The sequence below is a fragment of the Oreochromis niloticus genome, linkage group LG6, assembly GCF_001858045.2.
Source record: "Oreochromis niloticus isolate F11D_XX linkage group LG6, O_niloticus_UMD_NMBU, whole genome shotgun sequence".
In the NCBI taxonomy this organism is placed as follows: Eukaryota; Metazoa; Chordata; class Actinopteri; order Cichliformes; family Cichlidae; genus Oreochromis; species Oreochromis niloticus.
Window position 1 is genome coordinate 5,096,217 of NC_031971.2, and position 15,519 is coordinate 5,111,735.

Sequence of the window (15,519 nt, forward strand, 5' to 3'; positions counted from 1 at the left end):
GTTCTGGACACTTGGGTAAAGAGCGGGCATGAGCTGTCAACTGATCACCACCTGGTGGTGAGTTCGATCACCCTATGTCACCCTTAGAAATAGGGTGAGGAGTTCAGCCATCCAGGAGGGGCTCAGAATAGAGCCGTTGCTCCTCCACACTGAAAGGAGCCAGTTCAGGTGGTCGGGCATCTGACAAGGATGCCTCCTGCGTGAGGTGTTCCGGGCATGTCCCACCGGGAGGAGGCCGCAGGGCAGACCCAGGACACACTGGAGAGATTATATCTCTCCAGTGTGTCCTGATAAGACAAGAGAAATTATATTAAGTGTTGCAATTGTTGAATATAGAGCAATACTTCAAATGTGATTTTACTCATAGTTAATTAATGCTTAGTTGCTTAATCTAGATCACAGAATAATCAGGTATAGATTTAACAGATATAACGGGGAAAAAAAATACAGTAATAACTCTACAGAGGCAATCCCTGCCCAAACTGTGAACCTGCAAATTGGCTTTTTCTCTGCTCATTTTTATAGAATCAAGAGGATTTGGATTTCGACACAACAGAGAACACAGAGACAAGTGTGATCCTCCTCACAAAGATCAGAACAAGATCTACTCAGTGTACGTTGATTAGATATCGGCAGAATGAATGCCACTGCCAGAGTATACAGTTTACATTTCATTTCTGTGTAAAAGGCTCAAACAACTTCTCTGTAAAATATCTACCTAATGTCTATCTAACATGCCTTGCATCTTTAGAGTCACTAGCTGCAGAGAATATTGTAATTGAAAAAACATGGTTCTTGATCATAATGACTGTGTTTAGGCATTGTAACAATAACACAGCACTGACACTATGGTTTGCCAGAGATATTACTTGTGGAGTTTGAGTGTTCTCACTGCAACAGTGTGGACGTCTTCTGGGTATCCTTACGTCCTCCCAGAAGACATTCATGCTATGTACACTTGAAACCATAAGGACCATCAAGGTTAAAATTAGCAGTTACTATGAGCAAATAGGGCTATCTGACTGTTTGTGTTAACCCCGCAATAAACTGGTGATCCGTCCTGTTGTGAAAGCTGGGATAACAGACTGGATAACAACCTAAGTTAACAATAGATAAGATTCAGTATACTTTATTTCACACATATATTTTATATGATACAAAAATACTGATCATGGTGTATTTTTATGAAAAATACAGAAATTGCAAGAAAGTTGAAAAATAACCTTTAATAAATTATATAATCAATATCTGACATAAGAATACTGAGACATAATTGATACAAAAACTCCTCAAATATTTTAAAAGAAATTACTTAGACAAAAAGTGTCCTTCCTTCCAATGTTCATCTCAGATCAGTCTCCCATAAAAATATCTTTATATCAAAATCAGTGCATTTATCACCTTCAACTCACCAGTTTCCCATATCTCCACCCTAATCACTAAGGTTTCTCCACATTTTTTTAGGGCCCACACATATAGCTGCCCCAACATCTAATAGGGATACTTATGACCAGCAGATCTGAGGAGGATGGGTGATGAATTGTTTTTTTTTAAGTTTAATATAATCTTGTTAATGTCCCCATAGCATGGAGGTTAGTCTAGCCTTCTCCAGTGGGATGGAACACAGCGACACACTTCCTCGCTGAAGAAGAAACCTGGTTCACATCTTCGCCTTCTTACTTCACAGGGAGGCCTGTGGCAACTGCAATGAAAAAAAGACAGAATTAGCTTCAAAACCACTAACAGTCCAGTGTAGGTCAGGATATGCATTGTACAATTTTAGTCAGCTGTTTACATACACTCATCATAGGCATGATATACATCATATATGATACACATACATATATATGTATATATATACATATACACATATGCAGTATGAAGAGTTGACACCCAGAATGGCTAACTGAAGGCCGGCCAGTCAGTCCTATTCACCTACCAGCCAATAACCTGCCCTCAATACTACACTGAAGCTCCAATCAGGCAGCTAAGTATTGAGCATATGGCTCAATACATGAATGGGGCACAGAAAGGAATCGGCAGGAATACCAGAGTTGTGAAACACCAGCTAGTAGTTGAAAGAGCAGTAGCTTGAGATTGCAAGACCAGACTGACCAACTTGTAACTGCCTGCACTGACCACAAGAAAGCCTTGCACGGTTGGATCTTAACAAGGTTCCAAGTAGAGCTTCTACATGCAACAAGAAGAAATGAGAGTGAGACAAAACTTTTTTTTAAAAAACCCCAAAACAGAAATCAAAGTTCCAAACATGAACTAAGTAATGAGTAGCTCCACCGTTATTCTTGATTTCTTCAAAAATTAATTGTGGCATGCTTGATGAAAGCATTTCCATGAGGTGAGTGGGAACATTTCTCCAAGTGGTGAATACAGCCACACAAAAGCCATCCATCCCCAAAGGTACTCAATTGGATTTAGATCAGGCGAAAACGCACAATGGTCCAAAAGAGTGATGTTATTCTCCTGGAAGAAGTTCCTTGTCCTGAGGGCATTGTGTACTATAGCGTTGTCTTGTTGAAAAACCCAGTTATTACCACACAGATGAGGACCCTCAGACATGAGGGATGCTCTATGCAACATCTGGACAAAGTCAGTGGCCGTTTGACGCCCCTGCACCTCCTGAAGCTCCATTGTTCCACTGAAGACAAAAGCACCCCAGACCATTATGGCAGCCCCTTCACTGTGGCGTGTAGAAAACATCTCAGGTGGGATCTGCTTGTCATGCCAGTAACACTGAAAACCATCAGGACCATCAAGGTTAAACTTTTTCTCATCAGAGAATAAAACTTTCTTCCACCTTTCAATGTCTCATGTTTGGTGCTCTCTTGCAAAGTTCAAACGATGAGTTCTGTGGCACATTTTTGCACAGATTTGGCCTTTTAAAGGTATGTGGTCCTAAACTTTTGATCAGCTGGAAAACAGCCTGTTTTAGTTTAAGCGTCGTTTTCAATAAATTCCATGCTCAAAAAAAAGTCTTGTCACACTCCCATTTCTTCTTGTTGCATGCTAAGATCCAACCATATGATTTTTTGCCTTTTTCAAGTGGTCTTAAACTTTTGATAGGGACTGTATATATTCCTCTACATATGTATAATAAATGTTCTGTTTTCTGTGTCCCAGAAGCCTGCGTGTTTTCCCTTCAGCCAACACGACTACAAATAGTGGGCAAAACTGCTCCCTTTAGAGTTACCAAATGATTTACAGCCAATGCCAGATTTACCAGAGCTTTCAACAGAATTTAAATTTATTACTTTCCATCCTGATGCAATTACTCTGGAGTTTTGTTTAGGGTAATAAGAAAAAAGTCAAATAACTGACTACTTAGATATTTTTGATATTAAAAAAAACGTTCATCTCTCAGTCATAATTGGCAACAGAAAAAGAGCTTACATATCTTAACATGATATGTCCTAGCGCATGTTTGGTTAACTGTAACCTAAAATGTAGGCCTCATTGTCCAAACAGACATACAAGCCTTGTAGCCAAGGAAGTTTAAGGAACAAACAATGATCTAATCTTTTATTATACATACTTTATCATTATAAATTGTGCAATCACCCATTCTTTTTCAGCTGCACAGGGTCTCACATGGTGAATGACAGAATATTTAGTTGCTGTTACTCAATAAGACCAATCAAGCCCCTTTCAAATACACAGATGAGTTAAAATGGACAAGCAGAATTTCTTTTAAACGCATGTTCATAGTCACATACGCATAATGATCAGATCCCCTAGATTCCTACTGTTACGCTCTACTCATAAATCACTCTCAAACAGGGTCACAGTGGGTTGAAAGTGGACCAGATGGATGGATGTGTGTGTATGTGTGCGTGTTTCCTCCTGTGCAGTAGAGGAAATGGTTAACTGACAGCTCGGAGAAGTCATTAGCACACTAGGGGACTGCAACAAACCCCTACATACTGGTGTGGAATCAGTGCCTTACTCTGGTTACACAGAGCCACTAACATCCTGAAGGTTTGAATGTGTGCATTTATGTGTAGCTGTAGAAAATTTGATCACATCACTCCGATATTGGCCTCTCTACACTGGCTTCCAATTGAATTTAGGATCCGTTTAAAGTCTTTTTATTGGTTTTTAAATCTCTAAATGGTCTGGCACCTGTTTATTTGTCTGACTTGTTGAAGCCCCACGTCCCCACTCGTTCCCTTCGGTCAGCTGAGCAGTTGCTGCTTTCTGTTCCAAAGTCACGGCTGAAACGTAGAGGACACCGAGCGTTCTCTGTTGCAGCGCCGATGCTTTGGAATAACCTTCCTCTCCGTATTAGACAGGCTACATCAGTGCCAGTTTTTAAGTCTTTATTAAAAACCTATTTTTATTCCTTGGCTTTTAACTCTGTGGGTAACTGATTTTTTATTTTTTATTTTTATTACTATGTGCATATTAGTTTTGTACAGCACTTTGTTCTACCAGGTGTGTTTTTAAAGTGCTGTATAAATAAATGATGATGATGATGATGATGATGATGATGATGAAATCTTTCCCAGAGAAAAAACTTTCCCAAATGAAAAAAAATAATTGCTAAGTACATCATTAATTAAAAATATTTGGTACATACAGTAAATTAGCTAAAATGTTTATACCAGCATGCTTCACCTACCAAGTCAGTAAGCTAATGACAAAATGGATGACTGGATTACAAATTGGTGCATATTTATGTGAGGGGATTACAAGTGATAGGGGTGGCTGTAGCTCAGGTGGCAGAGCAGGTCAGCCACTAACAAGAAGGTTGGTGGTTCGATCCCAGGCTGCTCCAGGCTACATGCCAAATATCCTTGGGCAAGATACTAACCCCATGTGTGCCTACTGGTGGTGGTCAGAGGGCCCGGTGGCGCCAGTGTCCGGCAGCCTCGCCTCTGTCAGTGCGCCCCAGGGCAGCTGTGGCTACAATGTAGCTTGCCATCACCTGTGTGTGAATGGGTGAATGACTGAATGTAGTGTAAAGCGCTTTGGGGTCCTTAGGGACTAAGTAAAGCGCTATACAAATGCAGACCATTTACCCTGTATGGACTGATTGCAGAGATTAAAATAAATAATAAATAGATGGACAAAATTACATCAATAAACCAATGTATAATTTAAGGCACAGAGAAATAAAAAAAAACAGGAGTCACAAAATACTGGCAAGAAAAGAGAGCCTTTATTCTTGCATTCCAACAGCATTAATTGCTGTATGCAATCCATCCTTCAAATTATTGCCATGTTGTGGCCGCATTTGGCTAATTTCTCTGGAATCAGGAATAAATCTACTTGATTACAGAGCACCTCAAATCTGTATGGGGTCGGCATTGTAATGCTCCAGTCAATAATGTCTGGAGGTGCTCAAACTAAGTGGTCAGCAGCTTGTATGTGACAGCCTGGGAGACTATCGTACCAGAAGCCATTATTCTAATATGCCACCTTCACTTCTTACTTTTTTTATACTTTTGTAGACATTAACAGTTTAACATGCCACATTGTGGTCAAGCCTTTAAATCAATGTGATTTTCTTTTATAAGTACAATTACTATACTTTTTAAATATCAAGCTTAGATATGTCACATAGTGGAAAATTGTGTTTTTATATTTTGTTTTGCATCAGACTGTGTATTGGTACATAGTGTTGATTTTATTTGCATGATTTTATTGTGATATTTATATTGCATGTTTGTTATTGATATTTCTACTGCATGGTTTTATCTTCATATTTATATTGTGTGTTTTAGTGTTGTTGCACAATATTCTTTTAATCCACAGTGGACTAAGCGGACAATTGTAGGCACCAATGAGGTGAGGGCGTTCCCCGAGACGGACTATCAGCCAAACAACCTGTTAAGGGGGATAGTGAGCGCAGAGACGAAAGGAGAGACGCACGAAAAGTGAGCAGGAGGAAACAAAACGCGTGCACGCCAGCATATGTAAAGAAGGACCTGCGGCTTGACAGTGGGGTGCCACGAGACATTCGGCGACCGGCCAGCGGAACCCGGCGATCCAGTCCCGACGGCCAGAATAGCGACAGTGGGAGGCGATGCGTGAAATCCACAGCAGGGCAGGGGTACGCCTCTGCCTGCATCTGTGAGTATCGCTTTCCCACTGTTGGGCACTAGGCGCAGCTTTGCCGGGGGAGGGTAACAGCGGCTGTGCCGACAACGTTGCTGGCCCGTGTCTGCTGTTTCAGGGTGGTGCTACGAGGGAAGCCGTGTTCAGGTGTGGAGAGTGGCTGGACTGTACGGTGACGCGCCGTCAGGAGGAGACAGGAGCCTCCTCCCTGATCGTCTTCTGGCTGACGAGATTTCCATCCCGGAAGAGGAATTCCTCTCCTGTCTCTGTCAGATAAGGAACATTTGCCCGAGTGTGGCTGGACTGCGGGATTATAGGACTGTGGGGGGGGGGGATTTTAGCATATGGGAAGCATTTTTTTAGCTTTTGGTTTTGATAGTATATATTTATTCCTGCCAGCAGGGTTTTTAGCATATTGAGAACACTCTTTTTATTGTATAGGGGGGGATTTTAAACTGTATTTGAAATTCTGGCTGTGTTTGTTTCCATGGAAATAAATGGTGTGTTTAAGGCCAACTTAGTTTCTGTGCCCTGAGCGCTGACCCACTTACTCCCCTTCCTCTTGTATGCAAACGGACTTGGAGGTGAAGATTTATATTCACCAGTCTTAGCGGTTACAGATATATGTATTCTTCACTGGACAGCGTGTCAAGGTCTGTGCTGGCAGACCATGTGGAGTGGAGAGTGGACCCAAATGCAGACACCTGAGAATGTACGGAACTTAAACTAAAAGCGAGCCTTTATTGGCGGCTGAATACAGTGCAAAGAAAAAAAGAAAAAGGGAAACAAAAACTAACCTAACAAAACCTAAACTGGGAAAACAACTAATTCTTAAATACATGAAACCTGAACACATGACAACCTGAGACATGAAACCTATATATGGACAGGGAAACTTGAACATGAAATTAACTGAGCTTGACACATGACAAACAGATGACCCAACAAGAAACAAAGGAAAACACACACAATGTATACACAGAGGGTAACGAGGGAATTTAAAACAGGAGGGAAACACAGGTGGGCCTAATCTAACATAACGAGACAGGGAGGAAACAAATCTGAATACACTAACATAGGGCACAGCTCTATCAAAATAAAACAGGAAACATTAGACATAGACTAAGATGTAAACTTGACACTGTGATCGGGGGAAGAACAGACAGAACACAACTAACTTGGCATGACACAGAGAACATAGGGGAGGAACAGTAACAAAAAAAACAAATATAACCTAGGCATAACTAAGGAACCTAGAAATACAAATGACAGTACCAAAAATAACACTAAATCAAAGATTATTCAAAATCAGAAATTGTCAAAAACACTGGGTCCCCAGACTCAGGACCATGACACAGCCACTATAAGACATATGATTTTACAAAATAAAATGCTGTAGATTAAACCAAGTATTAAGTGGTTAAAACAAACTCAATCTAAACATTTGCAACAGTAATATTAATTCATATAACACTGATGGTAACATCTTGCTGCAAAATAATAAATATAGAAAATAAGTACTTTTACTTTTGATCATTTATGGATAATAAATTTATTGTAGCCATTATCTGACTCTGTGAATACTACTCATGGTCATTGATCAATGGTCATATTAACTATAATGAAAGTCATCTTGTAACTCATTGTTAGCTAGTGGGCCTAGTTTTTATCATTGTGCATTTGGACCATGTATAAATGCAGGCATTTCTCCTACTGAAAATGCAGATGATTTTTTGTGAGTCAGCACTATATAAATAAAATTGAAAAAAATTAACTAATAATAATAATAATAATAATAATAATAATAATAATAATAATAATAATAATGATAATAAAAATTTAATCTAATTGATAACACACTCAGCTGACCTATTTTAACAGTAATAATAATTTTTTGCACATCAGGTCATCTTACATATCAACCAGCACATTAAGCTCATAGCTGTTTTGCACATAAATCTATTTAATACTTCAATTTTTTTTGTCACCATTTATTTATTCATGCTATTTGTGTTTTATCTATTGTAAATATTAACTGGCACCTATGTGTGGACAGCAGAGAAAGAATTTCATTGTACAGAGAAATCCTTTTTTTCTTGGTACACATGACAATAAACGCTTTGAATCTTGAAAACACTGCAGAACAACAGAGTCAACTTTCTGGGAATTTCTTACCTACTTTATTGACCATGCATTAAAACTAATAACCTGATGTTTTCTCTGAAGTTCTTTCGATCCCTCTTGGTTTCTTCTTCAGTGTGCTTCACCCTGCCTCTGAAGCAATAAATCATTCCTACTTGTACTGCTACCTCAAGCCTCGACCATATAGGTACAATATCCTATTTTTGGACATCTGTGTTTGGTTTATACCTCATGAAAAAGAGCTTTATGTCATACTGTTAGGTTATCTGAGCATAAATCTTCTCCAAATGTATTTAAAGTCTCTGAATGTTAATCTTGGAAAACCTGTAGGCTTATAATGGCTTTATAAACCTTTCCAAAGTGATCTATTTCAGTTTTTGCATATTTTGCATCTAGTGATCTCTTTTAGTCAAATCTATGGGTCTAAAACTTTTAAAAGATGTATTTAAAAGACGTTGATTTAACGTGGCTGATAACAGTTTTTGGTGTATCTAATTAGTTAAGTCACTGGTGTCAAACTCCAGGCCTCGAGGGTGGGTGTCCTGCAGGTTTTAGATGTGTCCTTGATTCAACACAGCTGACTGAAATGGTTAAATTACCTCCTCAACATGTCTTGAAGTTCTCTAGAAGCCTGGTAATGAACTAATCATTTGATTCAGGTGTGTTGACCCAGGGTGTTTTCTAAAACCTGCAGAACAACGGCCTTCGAGGCCTGGAGTTTGACACCTCTGGATTAAGTTATGTATAAGCATAGATTTAATATTCACGCTATTGATTGAAGACAAGGTTCTATCTATTCCAATCCCATCTATTCCTGCCAACAATGTTATTTTAAATGAGTAAACAGCAGATGGAAGGTACTGGACTTCTCACATCTTTCCTTACCTGCATGTGGCTTGGTGGAACCTCCTTCCTTTCAGGAAGCACTTATTTGGCGACTCAGTGCATTCACAGGAGCACTTTGTCTTGTTGAGAGGCTGATGTCTTGGGCATGTCTTGCTGCATGTGCATTGACAGGTCTCCTTGTTGAATACATGGTTCTGTGGGCAGGATAGGCTAGGTGGCAAGTTGCAAACACACTGGCAGGTATTGCGATTCAAGTGACGGTTAGGACCACAGTCTTTAGTTTGGTGGCACACACACTGACAACTTTCCACGTCCAGTTTCTTATTGGGGCCACATAAATCTTCTGAGAATATGTCTGTACAGTTGGAAGAAAGAGAGACACTGATGAAGTTGGTTACTTAAATTTAGCATTAACTAAATACATCAGCACAAACTGATAGCCAAACATTCTACTTCAGGATTTTCTGGTAAGGAGCAGAATTACTTTGTCACACAGATCCAGGTAGAACAGAACAGAATGAATAGAATTTTTTTTCATTAATAGATGAAAACATTATTTAAAAATGCATTTTGCATTTCCTCAGATTATCTTTATATAATAATAATTTTTGTTTAATGATGATTTAAATGTGATAAATATGCAACAAAAAAACCCTATCAAATCAGGAATGGGACAAAAGCTTTTTTATCACATGTGACAACATATTGAAGAGCAACTACCTGAACTCTGCTCCCATCAAGGTCGATCGTTTTGTTAATAGTATTACGTCATTGCGTATGACTCGGAATACTGTGACACCTCTTCAAAAATCAAAAATACTTGACTCTCTAGTATAACTCTCAAACACACACCTTAAAGTAGATAAACTGTAATCTTGAGAGGAAAGGGTGTCTCACTACTTTAGAAGATCAGTAATTAAACCATTGCTTAAAAGCCATCTTAGCTAATTATAGGCCAACATATAGGCTGTAAAACAGCTAACTGATTATCTGCAGAAAATTGTTTTGATTGTAGTTTCAGTCATGTTTCAGAACTCATCACAGTACAGAGACAGCGTTAGTGAAAGTTAGAAATTATCTGTTTATGGCCTCTGTGGACTCATCTCTGTGACCTGACCTCAGTGCAGTGTTCTATACTGTTGACCATAATATTGTATTACAAAGATTATAGCATACACTAGGAATTAAAGGTACTAAGCTGTGGTGGTTTGAATCACAACCTAATAGACTCAAATTTGTTCATGTAAATGGCGAGTCCTCCTCACACACTGAGGTTAATTATTTAACAAATTTAACATCGTGCTCCTCACATACAAGGTCTTATAACAATCAGGCCCCACCTGATCTTAATAACCTTATAGTACCATATCATCCTATTAGAGCATTGTTGGCAGCATTTGGCACTTTATAAAATTTCTGGCAGTATATATATATTTTTTTTAATTCAGCTGAATTACACTGTGTATGCATCTGACTGAAGATAGATGATAAGTATTAATAACAATGACAACATATTTAAGGCAATAACAAAAGAATTAAAATGAACTGATTATCTGGTTGTACAAATTACACATCATATAAGGGAAATACTTTTTTGAGAGCACTAAGTCAGCTAGGAGTGGCATGGTGGGTAGGACTGTTCTCTCATAGCAGGAAGGTCACTGGTTCAAATTGACCATCTGGTTGTGGACTTTCTCCTGTGTTTGCATGGGTTCCTCCTGAAGCCATGTGCTTTTAATGGTTGTCAATCTTTATATTTTCTCAATTCTATACAAGAATAACAAGGGAACTCTTGATATAGACCCTGCAGCTTTTACAAAATGCGTAAATGTAAAGTACAGCCCACTCCTTCATATGTCGTGATTTAGTAAACTGACTATGTCAAGAATCAGTTAGAAACTGTTCCAGAACATTGGTTTACAAAGTTACAAAGTTAAACCATTAATATATTACAAAAAAGAGCCAAGAGAGGGTGTTTGATTTGGGTTAGGGGATTTTATTTAATATCGAAAGAGGCTTGTAAAGGACTTGCATAATATTTCTAAAGAAACATGTAAAAAACATGTTATTGTGCAGAATCACATTATGCTGCTGCATTGTGGTTTGGCTGACAGTCTTAGTTTTAATTCATTGTGACAGTCAGTGGCAAATACACTCTGCACACATACATAAAAAACAGACATACTCATTATTATGAGTGAATAGTGTTATCATGTAAGGTTACTCTGAATTTCCCGGAGTAACCCACCTGAAGTTTAATTAATAAAGTTTTATCTAATCTAAACTAATCTCTCTACTCCAACCATAAATACCAACGATAATATTTCACAGCCCACAGGCTTCATTATAGTCATTAGATTTCTAAAGAAGGCTACAATACAGTCAACTCACAATAACCTACATGAAATGAAAGAGGTTGTATAGGAATTTTGATATTGTAGTTTACCTGCACTATAAAGCCTAGCTTTCTGCCATGAACCTGGCTGCAGATGACAATGAAACTTGTCTTTTTGATCCTTGAACTTTGCATCTGGTCTCATAGAAACTGCTAATTTGTCCTTTTTTCAGTTTATTTGTTGAATTTTTCGGGGGGTCTCACTTGAATTTGCATGTCTTGTTGTACATGTAGTGTTTTGTCAGTACCACATCTTTTGTAATTTTGCTCCGTACACTGTACAATTAATATGTGACTGAAATACATGCTTTCAAAGGGTATTTTCAAAAGTACTGCATGAACTGTTTAGATATTACAGCTGTGTTTACACATTGTTCCCATTTATAACGTTTCAACTGTCACTGGACAACATATTGTTCAATGTAAGGATTGTTATCGTTGCTCAGATGAAAATCTATTTCACTCAATGTTTGGCTGAAGTCTACAACCCTGTTCTATCACAAATGCAGTATCTCCTCCATTGAGACACTCTGCCAGGACTTTGTAGTCTGCCATAGTATCAAGTACTACCCAGTGGGGTCCACAGCCTTTGTCTAGGTCTCCACAAAATAAACTGGACAAGCTAAGAGCCAGGATTACAACGCAACAAGAAATAAGAGCTCTAATTTTAACTGAGATCTGGCTTTCAGAAAGATTGACCCTGAACATCAACTAGAACAGATGCCACACAGAAACAACCATAAAGAACTACAGTAAGTACTTATGCCTTTCCTGTAGCTCCTTTTTTTTGATTAGTGTAGATGCTACACCCCTGGTTTGCCAGAGGTGGCCCACACATGGGCCAGCACAAGACCTGTTGCAGACACTCTGCTGGCCCTCTGCTGGCCCAGAACAGTTTCAGCTCTGGCCCCAGATGTCAGCCTAATGTGTACCTTAGTCAATCCATGTAATAACAACATGTGCCGGAACATAATAGATAATAGTGCAAAAGTAGCATGAAACGTTGGCTACTATTGCTGTATAGTATTGCAACATGGCATTTGGGTCTTCTAACTAAAATAGGAAAATAGGAACATAAACAGTGCCATCATTGCCAGACCTGGCCCACATCTGGTTGACATACACCCTGCCATGACACCAGTCAGTCAGAAGTGCCAGCTTGATGCCAGATTCAGGGAGGACCTGTTTTCTATGAGCCTGGGCCACATAAACCAAACCATAATCGGGCCAGATGTGGCATGCCATCACATAAACAGTGCCATCTACGCCAGACCTGGCCAACATCTGGGTGAAATACCACTTACCATGCCAGAAGTCAGCCAGCAGTGCTGGCTTAACACCAGATCCGGACCAGACCCGCCTGCTATGTGGGGTTCAATCATTTTGTACAATATATCTATCATATAATGCTTTACAACACTTTTATTATTGTGATGAAAGAAATTCCCAAATATGTGATAAAAGAATTATTTACTATCTCATCTTAAAGTCCTGGCAGAGTATCTCAAAGGAGGAGATACTGCATTTGTTATGGCACAGGGTTGTAGACTTCAGCCAAACAATGAGTGAAAAAGATTTTCATCCAAGCATCAATAACAATCCTTACATTGAACAATATGTTGTGCAATGACTGTTGAACCTTTAAAAATGGGAACAATGTGTAAACAGCTGTAATTCCTAAACAATTCATGCAGTACTTTTGAAAATACCGTAAAGCCTCTGTTGGCATGTAGCTCTTGTAGCCTTTTGAACAAGGCTACAACAAGGATAACAAGGCTTTATCTATCCATGATGCCAGATGACTCACAACAATTAGTTTTACTGTAGGAACGTGTTAAAGACATAAAGACTTTGATAACCTCTAATTTCCTAATTCTAAATTCCAATAAAAATGAGATTATTGTACTTGGTCATAAACATTTTAGAAACATGGTATCTAACTAGATCCTTACTCTGGATGGCATTACTGGCCTTTTTTGACCAGGATATTTCCTTCAATGTACACAACAAATATGCATATCTCTAAAATTAGAAACATTCTCTTTCAGAGTGATAATGAAAAACTAGTTTATGCATTTATTGCTTCTAGGCTGGATTATTGAACAGTAGTTGCTTTAATTAGAGTACTTTAATTTCACATGAATTAGGTGATGAGGTTTGATTTTAGGTAGTGCAACGACATGCAAAAGTAAGAACCACACAGTACCATAAACAGTGCGTAGTACTGCAGATTTAACTTTGTGGAAGCAGATGATAATCCCTTGCTCTTATGCCTACTTTAAGCCTGTCACCAGCTATAATTGTTGTTTTTTCTTTCTCTCTTTTCTTTTTTTTTTTTTTTTTAGAATTGTTTGAGTAAAATAACCAACTGTAACTTTGCAGTATTTTCTTAAAAAAGAAAAAAGATACACTCACCAGTAGAGATGGACCGATCCGATATTACGTATCGGTATCGGTCCGATACTGACGTAAATTACTGGATCGGATATCGGTGAGAAATTAAAAATGTAATCCGATACATTAAATATAAAAAAAAACACCTCACAAAACTTGCAACACGGCGTAACTCGGCTCATAACCGTAGCACGTTGGAGCAGTGTGCTCACCTGATAGAGCAGCTGTGTGTATTTGTAGCCTAGCTACCAAACCAGCATTTCATCTCCGAGGAAGTTATCCCAGAGAGAAGTAAAGCAAGTGTGTAAGTTCATCTCTGAATGTTTGTAAAGCGTCCGTCTCTCTTCTTTGTTTTTGGCCCACTTTGCACCAGAAAGAGGAAACCAGCGGCGGAACAACAGCAGCACGTTTAAGCTTGATAAGCTGTTGTTAGAATGTATTTAATATTACTTTCTACACCAGGATCCTTTTCTACGTAGCTGACGGCTGGTAACTGTGCAGGGGCGGATCTAGCAAAGTGTAGCCAGGGGGGCCGATAGGGCATGAACAGGGAAAAGGGGGCACAAAGACATACTTTTCTTTCTTATTCTCATTTAAAATGTCTCGCTTTTAATAAATAATTATCTGAATCTTACACCCAAAGTTTTAATCTGATGTAAAATGTATAGAAGTCCATTACTGTATATAGTAACTGTTAAGTCTAATATACCCTAGTAAGCTATAGTACTTTTTCCTTTGGGAAGATACCATCTGTGCAGTCTGCAATTCTGTTGAAGAAAGATGTTGAATCTATTTAATTATTCTTGAAAAATAATTTAATTCTGTGCATTTTTTTTCACCCTGCATCAAATTAAAGTTGATTACATCGATTAAGCATCATGACGTGGAGGGTGGGGGGTGGTTCCCTATTTTTTTTTGCTGGGAGTTTGCAACCCTATTAGTTAGGTTGCTTAATATTTCTGCTAAGTACTCTTTAAAATACCAGAATAGGGAGGATGGAGCAGGTTTAAGTTTATTAGATTGATCAGTGTTGCTGAACTATGAAATATTTTGGGTGCAGTGTATTTTTTACATACAGGTATAACAGAATAGCTTTAGTGTTATTGTTTATTTACACTTGAGTATGAACTTATACAAAATGCAGCAAGATATTAAAAAAACAGTTTTATTGATTAAAAAACACACTATATCGGATTCATATCGGTATCAGCAGATATCCAAATTTATGATATCGGTATCGGTATCGGACATAAAAAAGTGGTATCGTGCCATCTCTACTCACCAGTGTGCTGCTGGGAGGGCTTTGTAGGGAACACTAGTGGGGGAAGAGGATTGACATGCATACTGGCAGTGATACTGATGCACATGCATTGCCTGTTGCTCCAGGTCTGACCAAGAGGACACGTCCTGTTGGCTAATGGACACCTTCAATAGACAGGGACAAAAAGATTGATAATACTTGGTTAATCCTCATGTTCTCAAATTATGTTTTCTTTTTTCTGTGTTCGGCAGTATAGATGTGCTCACTGGTTCACACAGAATGGAGCAAATTTTGTGAAAAAGCAGCCAGTTTTTGAAAATATTACTGATCATTCAAGTTTCCATACCTGTGACAGTTTAACTGTAATAAGTGCATGTATAAAAACAGTCAATGAGCTTTGTAGCTC

The 15,519-nt window shown here is 38.5% G+C and overlaps 1 protein-coding gene across 2 annotated transcripts in view; it reads right to left on the reverse strand.

Annotated features, from left to right (window-relative positions):
* Positions 1-1,207: 1,207 nt before the first annotated feature.
* The window catches only part of vegfc (vascular endothelial growth factor c), a 69,907-nt gene continuing 55,595 nt past the window's right edge, over positions 1,208-15,519 (reverse strand). For both annotated transcript variants that reach the window (XM_003459789.5, XM_019360496.2), the window contains exons 5-7: positions 15,135-15,277; positions 9,103-9,418; positions 1,208-1,702 (exon numbers count right to left, since the gene is read on the reverse strand). In XM_003459789.5, coding sequence (XP_003459837.1) covers positions 1,594-1,702; positions 9,103-9,418; positions 15,135-15,277 — 568 coding nt within the window. In that variant the 3' untranslated portion in view covers positions 1,208-1,593. The remainder of the gene's footprint in view (positions 1,703-9,102; positions 9,419-15,134; positions 15,278-15,519) is intronic.